This window comes from Cetorhinus maximus, chromosome 6 (assembly GCF_964194155.1).
Source record: "Cetorhinus maximus chromosome 6, sCetMax3.hap1.1, whole genome shotgun sequence".
NCBI lineage: Eukaryota > Metazoa > Chordata > Chondrichthyes > Lamniformes > Cetorhinidae > Cetorhinus > Cetorhinus maximus.
Window position 1 is genome coordinate 88578690 of NC_135884.1, and position 19811 is coordinate 88598500.

Below are 19811 nucleotides of genomic sequence, written 5' to 3' on the forward strand. Positions count from 1 at the left end.
GCATAAACCTGCTAATTCCTGCCTCTTCGTGGGTGGAAGTACCTGGTCTACACTCAGTGGCAACAAGACTAAGGTTCATCATGTAGCAAAAGTGGAAGAAGGAGGGGTTATAAATGTGAGTGATGGACTGTCACTCAGTGGCTTGATGGGTTCAGGTTCCAATATATTGCAGCATCATGTCATAGGATCATAGAATGCTAACAACTCTGGAGGCCATTCAGCCCATCATGTTCATGCTAGCTCTCTGTAAGAGTTAATAAGCTAGTTCCGCTTCCATGCCTCTTCCCAGTAGCCCTGCTTGTCAAATAATTATCTACTTCCCCTCTGAAAGCAGCAATTGTGTTTGAAGCAAATTCGATCTCAGGCAGCACATTCCAGATCCTACCCACCCGCTGAGTAAAAAAAAATTGTTCCTCTTATTGCCTCTGGTTCTTTTGCCAATGACCGTAAATATGTGTACTCTGGTTTTCAACCTGTCAATAGGAACACTTCTTCCCTATATGCCTAGGCTTCTCATGATTTTGAATACCTCTTTCCTATCTCTTTTCTACTCTAAGGAGAACAGTCCCAGTTTTGCCAATCTATGCACATAACTGAAGTCTCTAAACCCTGGAGCCATTCTTATAAATCTTATCTGCACCCTCTCCAATGCCTTCACAACCTTCCTAAAATGTGATGCCCAGAATTGGAATCAATATTCCAGCTGAGGCTGAACCAGTGTTTTATAACGTTTCATTATATCTTCCTTGCTTTTGTGTTCTAAACCTCTATTTATAAAGGCCCACGATCCCATATGCCTTATTAACCGCTTTCTCAACCTGTCTTGCCATCCTCAGTGATATGTGCACATCTACCCCCAGCTCCCTCTGTTCTTGCATCTGCTTTAAAATTGTACCCTTTATTTTATATTATTTTTCCTTGTTCTTCCTACCAAAATGTATCACTTGTGTAAATGCTTTAATAGACTTCATTAAGAGGGCTCCTTCTTAGATGGGAACTTCCTACATTATGTCAGTTCCATGCGAAAGAAACCTCAGTTCAGTAGCCTCATTGTGGCCAGGCATTTGTTTTAAATCTTTGAAATGGACTGAACCTGGTTTTGGAAAAAAAAACTGCAAAATAAACAGGGAAACTCAACCTGAACAGACCCATAAGGGATCTAGTGAAAAAACATAGAAAAAGAGACTCACTGATGGGACTCCCCCATCTCCCTCTCTAAGCCTGGTAGTCACTCCAGGGTAACCTGCTGCAGCTGGGTTGCAGGAAGTACACTGTTTATTATGAGAGCCGTGGAACAGGAACTGCAGGAATTATTTACAAAAGGCCAGGGAAGGCTTTCTGGATCAATGGCTCCCGATGACTGTGCAGGGAGGAGCTCCCTCGGCTTCTGTGAGTCACTGATGGTATTTGTTCTTTAACCATTTGCAAACTCCAGATTGTGCTGTCTGGCATCCCTTGTGCCTCAGTTTGTGAGCAGACTGCCCCATATCGTATGAGTCACTCAGGCCAGGAAGGTCTGGGTTAGTTGGTCTGAGCGGAGTTTGCAGATCTCAGCTGTAGGTTGTTGCGAGTGACGTCCATTTTCCTGAGATAGGGAGGGCTTTCCCTTCCCGCTCCTGGTCATTTGCCAAAGATTGCTCCTGAACGCATGTGGGCATTAAGCACAGTACCAGGCATGTCTGTATTTCTCCCCACAGTGCAATAAGCTACCTGTGACTCAACAGATAGGCGGCCTCAGGAAGAACATTGACCAAGATGCCAGAGGGCAGGTGTTGCCTAAGGAATTGCACTACACCCAGCAAGGAGTTGGCGGTATCAATAGACATGCACAGTGGAGTCTTGAAGTTCCTACTTTAGTGCTTTGGGCACACACTGAGAGCACATATCAGGAAAATCTGCATTCCTGTTGGGAAAATTCACAGGCCCAGAGTGCAGAATTTCCTGATCTGCACTTTCAGGGTGTAGGGAATGCTGAATTGACAGATTCACACTTGTCTCTCTCCCTCTTTGTCTCTCTTTGAGCCAGGCTGTTTGAAATATTTACATAAACAGTGAGTGCTGCAGTTTTAGTCCCACTGCAGCCAGGATTTACTGTAGAAGGGAAAACAGAAGCAACATGCACCTGTGACAGAGAACAGGTTAGGTCAACATTGTACAAATATTCAAAGGCATTATAAATATTCACATCTGTATTTGGCACCAGTGTGACACATGGTTGGAATCCAGTTAATCATGAGGAGAGAGAGCACGTTCAGGAGCCACACTGAATAAACTGCATTCCAGCTAGATATTTGTTTAATTAAGCCATCTGAGGTTAACTAATGGATTGCAAATCTTAGGCGACTGAGGTGAATGATCAAAGGAGCTAAATTTATTCCAACCAAAGATTAGGATGGAAGGAATGTGCATTGGAAGTGACTGACGAGGTGGCTGCGGAGAGTTTGTGTAAAACATACCAGGAGAACATGTTAAACTGGAAAAGGTCACTTGGTCGATCAGGCCCACTCCTTCTACTCTGTCACTCACTCAGTTGACAGAAGGTTATTTTGGAAATATTTACCAACACCTTAAGCAAGAAAATGCCCAAGCTTCTTGCTTTTGGGGTCCACTTAATGCATATCCTGGAGTCCCAGGGAGATCGAGATATATAAACTCTCAATTTGTCCTCACAAACTTGCAGAAATCTTGAGTTCCTGATGTGTCAGATTACTGAGTAAAGGGCTCCAAGATTGCGTTTCCCTTTTTTAGTTTTATGGCCTAATGGGAGTAACAAAAAATATCCATCCCACTGTGGGAGCGTTTGAGTCCCCTCTCCAACTCCAACCTCTGGATTGCTTCTCCCTCACTCATTCTGGATTGCTTCAATCCCAAATCTCCTCCCACTCAAGATTTCCTTGCCCTGGATTGTGCCTCCCTGGGTTACCTCACCCCCGTTGCTCTTCCTACCCAGCCACACCTGTACCACACCTGCCAACCCCAGGATTCTTTCCCTTCTCCCCCGCCCCCCAACACCTCGCCCCACCCCCAACCAGCCGGGTTGAGGCTCCAGATTGTCTTTTTTCTCCCTCCTCCAAATTCCCTCCCTCTCACAGGCCCAAGCTGCGGTCCATCTCAGTGTGTGAGCCAGCCTGTTTCTCACAATGGGCATACTGCAGCGGGACCTGAGAGTGAGGCCTGAACAGTATGGGCCTCCCAGGCTGGATTTGACCAAGCACTGAGACCCCGGCTCCCAACTTTCCCCACATCTCGGAACTCCTGAATTTCCTACTTTCTTTTGATTTATGGGGAAAATGATTTGGATGGCTTTGAAACCAGATTTAATTTACTTTGTGAATAAACCTCTCAGTGAGTGAGGGGTGAGCAAACTGGCTATCTCCTGATTGTGCGTTTGCCTTGCGTGATATTCGTCACTGTTTATTGAACATAGCACACTTCAAATAGAAAATCTGCAAATGCTCAGCAGGTCAAGGTTCAGTGCAACATATGACCACTACTTACTAACCCAAGAATAACAGGAATGCTTGACTGTAAGGTCATACCTCGTGACCTCAGCCATATCCCACCACCAATACTGAGAAGCTCTGAATGGAAAATTACATTTGTGTTAGCTTGTACAGAATGGCCAGAGCCTTGGGGGAAAGCACGTAGTGAAAAAAAATAAAGACTTAACTGGCAGAAATTACCCTGAGGAAAATTCCCCTTTAAAATGAGTAAGCTGTTGGGAGTATTTTGACCCGCGAGGTTCCAGGGATCAGGAACTTCAGTTATGTAGGTAGGTGGTGAGGTTGCGACAGTTTTCCTTGGAGAAGAGAAGGTTGATAGGAGATTTGACAGGAGCATATCAAATCATGAGGGATCTGGACAGAGTAGGTACGGGAAAAACTGTTCCCATTGGTGGAAGAATCGAGACCAGAGGGCACAGATTTAAGGTAATTGGCAAAAGAAGCATTGGCGACAGGAGGAAAAACTTCTTCGTGCAGCAAGTCGCTTGGATCTGGAAGGCATTGCCTAAGACTGTGGAGGAGGCAGGGTCAATTGAGGCATTTAAGAGGGAGCTGGATTACTAACTGAAAAGGGAGAACATGCAGAACTATAGGGAGAAGGCCAGGAAGTGGCACTAGGTAAATTGCTCTTTCAGACAGCCAGCATGCACAAGGTGGGCTGAATAGCCTCCTTCTTTGCTACAGCCATTCTGTGATTCCGAAGACTTCCCTGTGTTTGCAATGAAAACTCAGTAAGACTCAATAAAGCAAATAGGTAGGAATTACCTTATCTAAAGCATCTTCATGAAGTACCTCCTGTATCGCCAATAACTTGATGCTGCAAACGACACAATGTGACACCAGTCACTTCAACTAGAAGCCAAGAGCAAAATTTTCCCGATCTCGTGGAGAGAGATTTGGAGGTGGGACAGGGAGCAAAATGAGAGCATCTCACATCTGGGCGGCTCACCTCTGCAATCCGCTTGTGTGCAATCTTGCCCAGGGTAGGATCTGATTAGAACTGGTTACCCACCCAGCAGCGATGGGTAGCTACTTAGGCTCCATTATGTGTCCACTTGGGGGAAAATTGGTGATACCACTGGGATCTGTGCCAGTTTGTATTGTATCAAGTGTGATTAGTGCCCACTAAGGTTGGGTTGAGACCCATCCAAAGACATTCATCACCAGAAAGTAAATGATGAGACTTTTCGCTGATTGTTTAGAATGGGGTCCAAACCCCAGTCATGGAGGTGATTGGCATTGCACTGTCTCATACCACAACACTAAGCTACAACGTGCATTTAAACAGCATCTTTAACATAATAAAATGCTTCACAGCACCTTTGCAAGGTGCTTCACAGGATCATGACCTGACAAAATTTGACACCGAGCCATGTTAGGAGATAGCAGGACATACGACCGAAAGCTTGGTCAAAGAGGTAGAGGTTTAAGGAGCATCTTAAAGGAGGAGAGAAATTCAAAGAGGTTTAGGGAGAGAATTCCGGAGCTTAGGACCTAGGCAGATGAAGACATGGCCACCAATGGTGGATCGAGGGAAATCAGGGATGCATAACACCAGAGTTTGAGGGACGCAGAGTTCACACTCACTTTGTTTGCATTAAATTATTTCATTTTAGTTGATGGTGGGCATAACAATATCCCATAATGTATGTCATGGTTTCAGATCAGAGAAATGCTAAAGAAACTGAAATGTAAAGAGCATTGGAAAGGGAGTGGGGATGGTGTGGTTTCAGGGGTGGGGGGTGGAAGAGCCAGATTTATTTCAAGCTCCTAATGTTATCATGACCCTACTTTACAAAACTGCATAATTTACTTTAATTGATTTTGAATTTTTAAAGTGACTCCCTCCCATCCCCACATATCCTTCTACCATAAAAAACCTGATGAATTCATTCCTAGCCATTCGCAACACTGGCCCTGTACTTTAAAAAAAATATATTAAATATACACATATCGACCTCATTGGAAAGGCCATCATATGTTGTGCATCTCTAGCCGCTCTTCAGAATGTGATTGTGAGCGGCCTTCTTGAATAGCTGCAGTCCGTGTGGTAAAGGTAGTCCCACGGTGTGATTATGAAGGGCATTCCAGAATCTTGACCTGTTTTCAACTGTCTATCAGAACTTCCACTGGATAAATATTGACCACAAACTGGGTCTAACAAAGGCTGTTCAGAGCCTGCAGTTACCCAGATAACACGGCATGGTTATAAAAGCAAAATTGCTTTCAGCTTTATAGATTTTAGGATGAAAATCAAATGTGTTGTGTTAACCCAACGATGTTAACTCTCCTTTTTGTAATGAGAGAATTGAGATTGCCGAGTGCTGTGTTGCACCATTCCCTCCAACACTGGCTGCAGTGTGTACTGTCTATTTGATGTACTGTAGCAACTCATTAGTCTGGACCAGTTGGGCAGAGTGGCCTCCTTCATTGCTATGAATACCTTGTAATATGTATTGATATCATTTTCTGTATATTAGGTCACACGGCAAGGCACTGAAGAAGAATATAGAGTTTCCTGGTATTTGGCCGAACATTTTTCCCTAAACCAATTAGATTAACTGGTCATTTGGCTTAATGCTGTTAACAGAAGGTTATTGATGTGGAAGGATTATTGTACATGTCTAGATATCAACAATTGCTACTGTCATGAATCATGATATTACAGATTTTAAGGACATCTGTTTTAAAGGTACATTTCTGCTGTCAGACCTTTATATTGAGGTTTAAAGCCTTTTTCAAAAGGAAGTATGGACAGACTACATGGCACCTTCTGGTGTTTATTCAAACTTGGTCAGACTTATACCTCTAATGCTGGCTATGAAAGCCCTTAAAAATGCAAAGACCCCCTCAAGGGATTTCCATTCTAAAAGGTGTGAAAAAAACCTTTTTACTTCTGAAGGACTTCAAAGGACCTCAACACAATCAACTTTTTTGCCTGGTGGAACAATGCTTCATCAAAATTAACATAATAGCAGCCGTTTTGCTTTGGTTGTAATAAAACAGGCTGAAAACAGCCATTTTAGTGTGCAGAACCTGAGGAAGAACTCTGAGAAAAAAATTAAGATAGGGTTCTTGACCAAGGGAGGACAAAGAGGAAGAGGAAGAAAAAACTGCTGTTTTGCCAAAAAAGTCCAGGCAAGCTGCAAGTGCCATAACTGCAGAATTAGTGAGGAATAAGAAACCTCTCTTTCTCCCAGGAATCTGCTGACCTGCTGAGTCCATCTGAAAAGGCAAATCTCTAAATAATTAACTGCAGAAGCCATCGCAGATGCTAAATTGAACCTCAGGTTTCAACCCCTTCACTTTGGAAAGGAGGAATTCAGGCAATGGGCCTGCAACGATATCTCATAGAGCCTGATTTGAAATCTCATCCTTAAGTGATTTTTTTAAGTTTTATCTGCTTTTAATATTTGTATCTGTATTTTAGTTAATGACTTTTTCACTTTTACCTAAGTAACTATCAGCAGTAGTTTTGGGGATAAACTAACCTTTATCTTATTTAAGACTACAGCTTGTCTGCAGGGTTACCTTTAAATTGAACCACTCATAAATTAAAAGGGTGCTACACACACACACAAACTCTTAGCTCATGGACCGCTTTAAGGAAATGCCTTTTATGTGGTCGAGACACTGCACTTCAAGAAGTGAGTTTGATTTAGATGTTTTGATATGATAAGGTCTCGTGCAAGTACAGAAATTCCTTCACTACCTTCTTTCTATAAGGCAGCTACTCATCATGTGGAAAAGTCATCACTTGCGCCACATTTCGGCTGTTTTATAATCATGCTCTCCTGTTCTCCCATCCTGATTCTTTCTCAAAGCTCAGCAATATCCTGAATCTGTACTGGGTTTTTAATATAATAAAATACCAAAGGTGCTTTACAGAGGAGAGACACTGACTGACTGAAAAGCACTTCAGAAGAATTGGCCGAAGCCAAAACCAAAACAAAGCAGATGACACAAAGATTGGCTGGGTGGTTAACAATGAGGTTGAGTGTCTTGGGCTATAGGAAGATACAGACGGGATGGTCAAATGGGCAGATAAGTGGCAGATGGAATTTAACACTGAAAAGTGTGAGGTGATACACTTTGGAAGGAGTAATTTGACAAGGAAGTATTCAATGAACGGCATGACACTAGGAAGTTCTGAGGAACAAAGGGACCTTGGTGTGTGTGTCCATAGATCTCTGAAGGCAGAGGGGCATGTCAGCGGGGTGGTGAAAAAGGCATATGGGACACTTGCCTTTATCAATCGAGGCATAGATTACAAAAGTAGGGAGGTCATGTTGGAGTTGTATAGAACCTTGGTGAGGCCACAGCTGGAGTACTGTGTGCAGTTCTGGTGGCCACATTATAGGAAGGATGTGACTGCACTGGAGGGGGTGCAGAGGAGATTCACCAGGATGTTGCCTGGGATGAAACATTTAAGTTATGAAGAGAGGTTGGGTAGACTTGGGTTGTTTTTGTTGGAGCAGAGAAGACTGAGGGGCGACCTGATCGAGGTGTACAAGATTATGAGGGGCATGGACAGGTTGGATAGGGAGCAGCTGTTCCCCTTAGTTGAAGGATCAGTCATGAGTGGACATAAGTTCAAGGTGAGGGGCAGGAGGTTTAGGGGGAAAAACTTTTTTACCCAGAGGATGGTCTGGAATGCGCTGCCTGGGAGGGTGATGGAGGCGGGTTGCCTCACATCCTTTAAAAAGTACCTGGATGAGCACTTGGCATGTCATAACATTTAAGGCTATGGGTCAAGTGCTGATAAATGGGATTAGGTAGGATAGGTCAGGTGTTTCTCACATGTCGGTGCAGACTCGATGGGCTGAAAGGCCTCTCCTGCACTATGTGATTCTGTGAATAGGTTTTGAGGAAGTTGTTAAGGCTGAGATGAAATTAATGCCGGGGTGGGGGGGTTGGGTGGGTGGGTGGGGGCGGGGGGTGAAGTTCAACTTCTGTGGCAGTACAGAGAGGTCGGTATCAGACTAGCCATTTGCTTTATATATGGGCTGGGTTTCCAAACCATTGATTTCATTCCCACTAAGTTGAAGACAATAAGGGAGCAAATTCTAGAGGATGCGGCCCAGGTGACTAAATGAGCAACCTTGGGAATGTAGAATCCCCAAGGGCCCAGAGAGACTGAACTGTCGGACACAGACTGGGACACAGTTGGGGGAAGTAGCAGAGGTAGAGTGAGAAGAGACCATGGAGGAATTTGTAAATGATCTCAAGGATTTTGAATTCAGTGGGTTGGGTGCCAATGAAAATTGACAAGGACAAGGGGTGATGAATGGGACCAAATGTAGACTGGATTGGAGAAGTTGAGGTTATTTAGGGAAATGTGGACCGTAGTCCCTGTTGTCCCCTTTGTTAACTGAAATATATGTAAATTCCATTCCTCACAGAACTCATGACCAGAGGAGCCTTTGTCAAAATGGCCACATTCAGTCATTCATTGGCCAGGATAAAATGGGGGGGGGGGGGGGGGGGGGCAGTTGAGCGGCTGACCCGCTCCGCCCCACAGCAATAAAGCACGGCGAGGCGGATTAACGAGGGTCAAGTCGGACTTCCACCCCTCACTGGGGCTGAAGCCCAGCTCTCTGCAGCTACTGGCCAATTCAATTGGCCAGCAGCTCCATTAGTTCCAGCAGCGCCACGAAGGCATCAGTGGCCGCTAGGAGGACTGCAGCAAAAGGAGACGATGGATATCCGGAGCAGTTAAGTCTGGGGTCTTGGGCCGGGAGGGTTAGAATAGGTTAGAGTGAGGGGCGGGGCAGGAATAGGGTGGGTTTAAGAGAGGGAGGGGGTAGAAAGGATGGGAGAGTTCAACTATAGTGGGGGGGCCTGCTCTGTAATCAGCAAGGGGCAGCCCCCGAAGTGCGAAACCCCCCTTCCTTCCTGCCCTTTAACCATCTCAGAGGCCCATTTTGTGGTGTGGGCAGTGTATTATGAGGGTCAATTGGCTTGATAACAAGCCTAATTGACCCTTAAGTACTTATTTAAATATGGCGGGTGGGCTTCAGATTTTGGCACCCACACACCCTTCATATAATTGGGGTGAGCTTAGGAGTGGGCAGGAAGGTGGTGGGGCGGGCGCTTGACCTATCTTACATGCCATCCCCTCCACGGGAAACACGCCTGCTAGGGGCATGTAAAATTCAGCCCTAGGCATTTCTCTTGGGAAGGAGTTGTGGGGGTGGGGCATGGGTCAGGCTTCCACAAACCTCCCACTGGAGTTGCAGCTGCAGATCACAAAAGCCCCAGTGAGTGGTCAGCTTCATGTTTTGGAACTTTGACAGTGATACTGTCTTACCTGATATGGTGATCTGTAAGAGATAGGGGACAGTTCTGAATATTATTTTGTTCTTCCTCCAATCTTGTTAAAAACCTTTAAACCCTGTAGTAACACGTTTGATTAACTGCCTCATAAAATTTCTTTGTGCACTATTTTAAATTTTGCCGCTAGCCAATTTATTACAAGCCAATTAACAATTGTGTTAAATAGTGTACAATGGAATTAAATAGTGTACAACCAGTGCGCTAGGAGAAGAAACAAACCCATTGTGTATTTAACACCCACCATTATCACGACATGCAATTTGGCACAATGATAAACTCTGTAATTTCTTCTCTTGTCAGTTGTGGCTCTCTTTCCTATGCAACTACTAAGAATTTGTATTAACAGTTACAGAGGCAGTGAAAATGGTGTTTCTTGAGCAAAGCCGAGTGTTACCAAACAGCGAGCATCGCACATTTACCTGGCCCTATTCACTGTGCATGAATCTGAAAACTCTGGAGTAGTTTCCATGGCATTCTCCTCATCTCCCACTGTCATGAAGCTATTAATGTATATAATATTATTGGAAAATATTTTTCTTTTAAAATAGAGGTTTAGTCTGTGGGTGTGTCTTAATTGGATTAAAGCCAGCTAGTCTGGGTGCTTTGATGTGTACTAGTTTTGATATGTAAGAGAGATAGCGTGCATTTGCATTTTTTGAATAGAGTATTCAAGAAGTAGGGTGAAAATAGATAACAATCCAGCAGCTGCCAAGCAATATGTTTATTTTACTAATAAAAGTGGTATTATGAAAGGGGTTTTATTGTTCGAGAGAATTAGTTCAGAGGTTGTTGATACAATGAGAATTAACATTCAATGGGCTGAGGTAGGTATAACAAGACAACCGTTTTAGGTGAGCAGAGCAGAGGCAATGTGAGATCAAAAGACAGCTGTAAGCCTCCAACTGGCTCCACAGGAACCAAAGTGAAAAGAACATCATTTTGATTTTGTTTGGTAAAAATGCTTTGCCTGGTGTTTGGTTAAGTCTATGGGTTGCTGTTGCCTTAATGGAAATTAGTTTGGGAAGTTGTTAAACGTTATGATAGTAGTAATTTGTAGACATGTGCATATATATTTTAACCTATGTAAATTAATAAAATGTTTCATTTAGTTTAATGTAAAACCTCGAGAACTTGTGGTCTGATTCCTGAATTTAGAGTCACATCTCAAACATAACACTTAAAATTATAGGTTATGACAGTTGTTTGAAGTTTCGCTCTGGGTTTTTAAATAACTCCGCTTTACCAATTGCATTGGTCATAACACTTACCATACACAGGCGTTTTAGCTGTTTCTCCATGGTTTCCAGCAAAATTTTGGTGGGGAATTGTTTTTTGATTATTTATTTGGGATGTGGGCATCATTGGCCAAACTGGGATTTGCTGCCTATCCCATCTGTGTGGCTTCTGAGGCCATTTCAGCGAGAGAACCAACCATGTTGATATGGAAGTGAAGCCAGACCAGGTGTGCACAGCAGGATCTTTCCTTAAAAGACTTTAGTGAAGCATCTGAATATTTAGGACAATCTGGCAGCTACCCAGTCATACTTACTGATGACAGGTTTATATTTTCAGATTCTTTCTTGGACTGAATTCAAATTCCACAATGCCCATTCAAGTTCTCTGTATTATTTGTCCAGTGATACAAGCAACTACATGACTGCACCCTCAATCAGATCAGGAGAATTTCCTTACGGAAATTCCAGGTATCTGTTTTCCGGGAATTGATACATTTAAGGGAAGGCAAGATAGACACCTGATAGAGAAATGAATAGAAGTTGATAAGGTGAGATGAAGCGTGGAGGGACGAGACTCGCGTGAAGCATAAACACGGGCATAGACCAGTTGGGTCAAATAGTCTGTTTATGTTTAGTAAATTCTATGTAATTCTATGAATGAGTGATGTTATTACAAACCCATTTTCAAGCAGCATCAAGCAGATGACTTCCCTCACTCCTGGATTGTTGACCTTGTCCAAGGTGAGGTTCTGAAGGTTCCAAGTGCCAATACGGACAACCTGCCTTCCATCAAAAATCCCGGTGAAGGCCTCAGCCGCAGGCCGAGCTAAAGAGGGCCGATTCCAAACCCCGGAGTTCAGGCTTAGGTTCTGTAGGCTGTAGTAAGACAAGATTTGCTTGGGCCTGTCCTCTAACTGAACATCTGAATAGGAGGAGACAGGTCTTGGGAGGGTGACAGTGAGTTTGGGTCTGATGGTACTCAACAAGAATGTGTCCATCCCAGTCACCTGAAGTAAATCATCAACGTGCTTGAAAGGCCCATGCACAGTGCGGTGACAAACGATGCAACAGGCAAGATCCTCTGTGATTCCCAGTGAGGCCATGAGCTCCTTCTCTGGAGCGATGTTTATGTTCAATTTGGTGGAAAACAGCAGATCAAAACTGGACAGATTTTCCATGGACTGGGAGGACTCCCTGCTGCTCACACAGATCTCTGGCCTGATCAGCTGAAGTGTCGTGGCCCCCACTCCCGTCACCAAAGCCATGTCCTCGATTTTGCGGAACCCCCCGATCATGTGGCGGTAAAGCACGATGTTGTGCGCCAGGGTCCGGTTAATCCCCTGCAGCGTCATCAGCTCTTCCTCTGTGGCTGTGTTGACATTAACCCGGTGGTAGGCTGCCAAGCTGTGGGCAAAGCTGCACGTGGTGCTGAGGTGTGGCCCTTTCTGCCACTTTCTGCCCTTCAGGTGTCGGGGTCCCAGGTCACATTGTGGCCGGTGGCAGCTCAACTGGTAGCCCATGGCACTTTGCCTTTCTGTCTGAGAAATTCAAACGCACCATCATTAGAATCTATCAAATTAATTTACCAATGTACAGCAGAAGACTCACTAAATTAGTCAACGTTAATGGCACTACAACAACTTGGTTATACTTTAAGCAAATACTAGACTGGGGACCACAGAGGAGAAAAAGGCTTGGTAATAAATACGTGTACAGATTCTATACACATTCCCTCCTGCTTTGATTGATGATATGAGGCTTTGGGCGAATTCCCTATCTCAGTGTCACTAGGTAGACAATGATAGAGGAAGGATCCCATCCCAACACATCCATCCAGAAAGACCCACAGTGTCTCATCCGTCACAGTATCTAATTGATCAATAATTCCAGGGATTTTTCTTCCATGATCATACCCGGAAGCCTGCCCCAAGTACAGATCATCCTTTAAAATAGGGAAGAGGAGCCCAAAGGATGCCTGGGTTGGAGTGAGGATTATAACATGGCAGCCCTGACCCACTACCTCTTTGGGTGAACTTACTCTTGTATGTGGAATCCTTGAAATTGGCCCTGAAATTGTCTTTTACAAGTTTGAACCTTCACCCTTGTCCTGCAGTCACCCATTGCATCCATGATTTACAGTAGATGATCACAGGGCTTCTGTCAAGGGTCCCACAGTCATTATTCAAGAACAATTAGAAGGAAATACCTAGTTGTTTATGAGTAGACACACATCATTCCTTATAGGCACCCGATAAATCTTCTCTTTCAAATTAAGCAGATACCTGATGGTTTGAAATGGGCAGGGGGCATTCATTCATCTCATCTAGCCCACTCCAGCCAACACAAGCATTTTACGTAGCCCAGACTCACCCATTCCACTTATACAGCGGGATGAGGTGAGTAGCATAAGGAAAGCTTTCTAACAAAAAGTCATGGTCTCTTTCCTGACCCTTTAAAACAATTGCAATTTCGAGATCGGCTTGGCTTTTCAGGCCATTTCAACAACTAGCTGACTCCAATGTGCTGATCTTTGTGGGGGCTCACTGGAATCAGGTTGCCTGCATTAGTCTGTACTATTTAGCTCTCACTGCTTTGATCCAATGGTGAGCACTTCCACAACCTTAACTGCACTGGAAATACCTTGATTCCCAAATGGGGATCCAATGACCCCAGGGGTTCTGCATGGGCCCCAGTTTCCTGACCGTGTGGATCAGGTATACAGTGTGCAATGTAATAACCCCAGCACTTTCCTGCCTCTACCTCGATTAAGTCCAATTCAGAAAGGCCTGTGGACAGCCTTCCTGCCCCGCTGCCAATTGAGGCCCTTGAGTGGACAGTTAATGCTTAACCCAGTGTCTCGTCATGCAGGAAGCATGACAAGCAAACAAGTGCAGGATTGCTTGCAGGTTCCTGGGGTTGGTGGTGGGGGGGTTGGGTCCTTCGTTCAAAGGTACTCCATGCCTGGTTGAGGGTCCCAGCATGGGAAAGGGAGGCTTACAGAGAGCCACCACCTTGCCCTTGTTGCTGAGCCCCCTTCCCCCACCTCCCCCATGACCCCACTCTGGCCATCACTCATCTGTGGCCTGAGATCCAGTGGTGATCTTAGGCATCAGGTGGGTGTCATAGTAACAGCTACCACCTCTTCCCAGGTGGCACTGCCATTCAATGGAGCTGCCATCTTCTGATTAGCTGGCAGCTCTCAACGGATGGGGCCTCTGCCCTCCCCCGGGGACCCCTTCCTGGGGAAAGCCCGCCACTGTCCAGACAAGTGCCCAAGTTGCATTTAATATGGTGGGCCTTCCCTAACAGAGGCAACATGGGTCTCTCGCTGGCTCTCCAGCTGGCAGGTGAGACCCCGATAGTCTGCATTAAATACCACCCATGTCTCTGGAGTATTACTCCAGGCCTCTGGATTGCTAGTCTAGTAACATTACCACTATGCTATCGTTACCCACTCCTGGCATTGATTTTCAACTTGCCACCTGGGTACAAAACTGGCATGGAGGTTTGGCTACCCATTATAGAAACCACCCGATTTCTCCTGATTTTCAGGAATAAACCCTGGGGTTGGGGGGTAGAAGGGCCAAAAATGAAGGCCTACAGACATGAACAATTGATGTCACTTGTGAAAAGGGGTGTGCAGAACATGGAGCAACAAAGCCAACTGTAAAGTAGAAGGGCTTTTAGTTACAATTAGAGAATCTAAACAATCAATTCTGTAATTGCAGCTCTCCTGTTACATTCCCCACCCTCTCACTCCCAGCTGAACCATCTGCAGGTTAAACAGCGAGAAGCCAAACCCTTGACAATAGGCGTTTTGAAAGAGTGCAGCTGATCTCCGATGTTTGATTTCCCTTCTGTTGGCTGCACTCCTACATTGGCAATTGGATTCACTATCCTTGGCACCCCGGTCACAAAGCAGCTTTGGGACCTCTCCACGCTCCCTCAGACAATCATCCTCCACCCCTCTGATGCATTGAAATATAAACGTGTGGTAAGAAATAGGGCCTTAGAATGTTTACACGTTACATTAACAATAATATTTTGCTGCTGCAGTTGTTAAGTGATTTCTCCAAAGGCCTGTACATTATTCATCGCTTCCAACATTAGCTTAAAGTTCAGGCAAAGAACAGCATCAAGGGTCTAAAAATGTGGGTCTACAAATCTTTAGCTGGGTTAAGGCTGTTAATCCTTCCCTATTTAATTAAGAAATTGTTGTTCTGTTCAGGGAGTGATGTCAGTGCACCACACACTGTCCATCACATATTCAGCCAACTGCTGAGCTGCCTTTATACTATGATTAGAATGCCCAATCATGGTGTCAGCTACCCATGCGTGGGCTTAGGTTAGATGGCTGTAACTCAAAAGTAAACTAGATGGCTGGGATGGCAGTCTGGAATTCCCTCCCTCTCACTGTTGTGGGAGAACCATCACAAAGACAGTGATGGTTCAAGGAGCAGGCCCATCACTAATGTCTGCTGCACAGCCATGTGACTGCACAGCAACCTAAAAGTCCCCTATAGGCCATGCAAAGGTCAGCCCCTAAAGGTTACCGCCTATGCATGGCCACAGAGAAAAAAAAAATTCAAAGGGGCCAAGCACTTAAATAAATTGCTCACACGCTCCCAAAAAATAATTAGAAGGAACATTGCCCACCACCGTCACCTTGTTAGGACAATTAGGGGTGCACAGTAAATGTGACCTTGCCAACAATGACCAAATCCTGAAAACAGGATTATCTTTTTTAATGGCTATGGCTGGTAGGCCAGAAGGCCTGGGCCAGTTGTTTTGCAAGCTGCAGCGGGCTATACTCAAGCTCTGTGTTTGGGATGGATACTCTCACAAAGATCAATATGGCAGAAGAACGACTTGCAAAACTGATGGGTTCTCTGGGTAATGCATATGCCCAGTTGTTGAACATCACTGAAACACAGGGACTTGGTTCCTCTGAAAGAAAGAACTTGAATTTACTCAGTGCCTTTCACGTCCTTAGGACATACAATGAAGTAGTTTTGAAGTGCTACATCCACTTGCCTGGGTGAGTGCAGCTCCCATAACAATCAAGAAGCTGGACACCATCCTGGACAAAGCAGCCCACTTGATTGGCACCAAATCCACAAAAATTCACTCCCTCCACCAACGACTAACAGTGGCAGCAGAGTGTACCATCTACAAGATGCACTGCAGTAATTCACCAAGGCTCCTTAGGCAGTACCTTCCAAACCCACAACCACTACCATCTAGAAGGACAAGGGCAGCAGGTACATGGGAACACCGCCACCTGGAAGTTCCCCTCCAAGTCACTCACCATCCTGACTTGGAAATATATCGCCGTTCCTTTACTGTCGCTGGGTCAAAATCCTGGAAATCCCCCCCTAACAGCACTGTGGGTGTACCTACACTACATGGTCTGCAGTGGTTTAAGAAGGCAGCTCACCACCACCTTCTCAAGGGCAATTAGAGATGGGCAATAAATGCTGTGCCAGCCAGCGAAGCCCACATCCCGTGAATGAATTTAAAAAATGTAGGGAGTGATACTAAGAAGTTTGGACACTGCAAGCTCTCACAGAAAGCAATGAAATATATGAACAGATCATCTGGTTGTTGGTCGAGGGATAAATGTTGGCCAGGTCACTGGGGAGAGCTTCCCAAGCTCTTCTTCAAGTAGTACCATGGGAATCCATTAGGTTTAATGTCTCATCCAAAGATGTCACCTTTGACAGTGCAGCACCCCCTTGGTCCTACATGGATGTGACTAGTCTAGATTTTGTGCTCAAGTCTTAGGAATGGGGCTTGGGTCCACCAGCTTCTGGATCTGAGTCATGACTGAGAATGTTTCTTCTGCAGTACCAGGCAATGTTTAAAATGCATTGTCCTTTCACACTGGTAACTGAGGGCTAGATGCCCCGATGATAGGAATATACACATCGTAATTACACCCCAAGGTCCCATCTTACATTGTTTATTATATGTAAAGAGAAGGTTTGAGAGTCTGAAACTAAAGAAGCCATTACATTACTCTACAAATCTGAGTGTTTATTTGAGTGTTGCAGTATTAACTCAGGCTCACAGGTTCCTTGCACCTTTGGTTGTCTTCTGCTGTAGTTCGGGGCAATGCACACCCTGAGAAAGCGACACAAAGCTCCCTCCTTGCCTCGCTCCACCATTTTCTATTTGAAGTCGCCCGCCTGAAGGTTGATTGGTTCCAAGGACAGTTATAGAAAGCCATGAAAGTGGGTACCCTATACCACAGGGAGGTAGGGCAGTTTACACTGGGGCATGTGATCGCCTACACAAAGCTCCCACCCTCGGTGCCAGCAGTAACCATGATGATACAAAAGCAAAAATGCATCAATATAGGCTGAAGCTGGCATCGCCCACCAGCCACAATCCTTTCAAGGTATTACAAACTTTACGGCACAGAAACAGGCCATTCGGCCCACCAGATTCCAGTGAGTGTTCCTCCCACCTCTCTTTATCTAACCCCATAAACACATCTCACTTGTTATATATGAGTGACATTACCCATCCACTAATCCTCAGACACTATGCTTTTTCTAATTTTTTATATGTAGAGGTAACTGTGCCTCTGCTATCTCCTCCCTAACTTCCTTTAATATGTGGGGATGGATTCCACCTGCTCCGAGGTTTTATCTTCTCTAAGTGTGATTAGTTTATCAATTCTCTCCCCAATTTCTATCTTAAATGTCTTTATATCCTTTTTGATCTCTTCTAATCTTATGTCCCTCATGCTAGTTTCCATGATAAGGACCAAGGTAAAATAATTATTCAGTATTTCTGCCATCATTGTCCATAAGTTTATCCTGTGTATCTCTTAGAAGCCCTAACCTGTCCTATTTTTCTTTTGTCCTTTATGTGTCTATGAAATATTTCACTGTTTCTTTTAATATTCCTTGATAATGTAATTTTACCTTTAACTTTACCGTCCTAATTTTTTTGACTTCTTTCCTAATCTGTTCACATTCCCTTTTTATTCTCCCTTGTTGTCTGTGTAGTGTGTGCCTTTTTCCTTAGTTTTCATTTTTGCTTTATTTATCCATGGTGTGTCACTATTGACTAGTTTTGTTCTTGCGTTTTTTTTAGTGGGATACATTTCTCCTGAACTCTATTGATTACTATTTTAAATGTTTCCCACTGATGTTCTATTTGTTTGTCAGTAATTTTTTGAGTTTATTTTCCCTAGCCCATTCTCATTCCCCTTTTTTTTTCCAATTTATTAATTTATGTCTTACTTATATCCTCCTTAATCTTTATCTTAAACTTCGTGTTATACCGCAGGGTGCGTTGAACAGCCAGGTCTCCAGAATACATCGCAGGGCCCAGAGACTTGCACCCGACCGAAAGAGGGAGAGCAGGTAAAGCAATGGCTGTCCTAATAGAGCAGCTATTGTTTCTACGGGGGGGGGTGGAGGGACACAAAACAAAACAAAACTCCCATAGTGGCGATGCCAGTAAACAAGGTTACGTTGCACCACATCTCAGGCAACAACATACACCCCAAGGCTGCCTGATCCCAGTTAACAAAAAAGGGCTGGAAACATTCGGCAGGTCAGAGAGCATCTGTAAAAGTCAAGGTAGTCAGCCTTTCAGGTGCAAAGAACCTTCCTCATGACTAAAATGTTGCAGGATCCTGGTTCCTGCTATGTTTTGCTAGTCATATATGGGAGTGTCATTGTGTCTGGCCAGGATCTATCTCCTGAGCACCCAGTTTAGCTTTGAAAGAATGTGCTGAGATTTGTCTCGAATGTAACATTCACTCTAACCCACACTTGTAACATTCAGATAAGCAGTATCAGTCACCCCTGCCCATGTCAGAAAAATGGGACGCAGCCTGTTATAACTGTATTGAACGCGGGCTGTGACTGAGTTATAATCACTCAGTCACTGTAGTGTTCGGATTTCTCTTTTGAATTAACATCTTCTTTAAGGGACATTCCTGTATTTTCAAAAAAGAGCCTCGAAAATGGATCTGACCACTTCTCAGTTCCAAACTCTTCAGCTTTGGTGTCGAATGCGTTTGAGGGAAGGTGAGCAACAGGGTTATTGGGGAACTGGGTCCAGAAGTCTGAACTGAATTCCATTAAAAAACGCCAAACACTGAAAGCGCCCTCCGTCCTGCCCAGCTCCCTTCCCAGCTTGTAGTGGAATCAAGCTGCGTATGGCTCGTCTCCAAAAGTTATCTGACTTTAACAAGTGCAAAAGTTACCTGATCGGTATTGGTAAATTAAGCAGCGGATTCCAGACTTCCTGAGCACAATGATCGAGTTGCAACCACTTGTCGGGAGGATCTGTGATGTGTGTACACTGAACACTTGCAGACACACAAACACATACACACACTCAGTCCTCAGGCTCGAAGCAGGTTTGGAGTCTGAATGTCTCACTGGAGATCTCTGTTTGGAGTGGTCTGACTTACATGCTGCTCTCCCCCTGGGCCAACTGGCAGCTGAGAGGAGGAGTGGCTTTGCATCCAAACAATTTGGTATTTAATTTTTTGAGGAACGCCCCTTAAGGCCACAGTTCCCTTTCATTACTCGGGCAGCATTTTGAGATCTGAATTGAAATTCAGTTTCCAAATTCGAATTGAATACACTGTCAATCCAATCTTTTTGCTTGGTGTTTAAATCTCCTCAGATGCTGTGCTGGTTTACAGGCCCCATCCAGGGAATTGCCTTCAGCTTTGGCACCTCATGAAGAATTGATCCTGAAGGGGAGG

The 19811-nt window shown here is 44.6% G+C and overlaps 1 protein-coding gene across 3 annotated transcripts in view; it reads right to left on the reverse strand.

Moving 5' to 3' along the window:
• Window positions 1–19519, reverse strand: part of LOC144681887 (endonuclease/exonuclease/phosphatase family domain-containing protein 1-like) — a 36028-nt gene extending 16509 nt beyond the window's left edge. For 2 of the 3 annotated variants that reach the window (XM_078543992.1, XM_078543994.1), the window contains exons 1-3: window positions 19302–19519; window positions 11753–12612; window positions 4269–4320 (exon numbers count right to left, since the gene is read on the reverse strand). In XM_078543992.1, the coding sequence (XP_078400118.1) occupies window positions 4269–4320; window positions 11753–12594 (894 nt within the window). In that variant the 5' untranslated portion in view covers window positions 12595–12612; window positions 19302–19519. Of the gene's footprint in view, window positions 1–4268; window positions 4321–11752; window positions 12613–18327; window positions 18420–19301 lie in introns of those variants that run through there. The other variant, XM_078543993.1, reaches the window with a different exon arrangement.
• Between the last annotated feature and the right edge of the window lie 292 nt (window positions 19520–19811).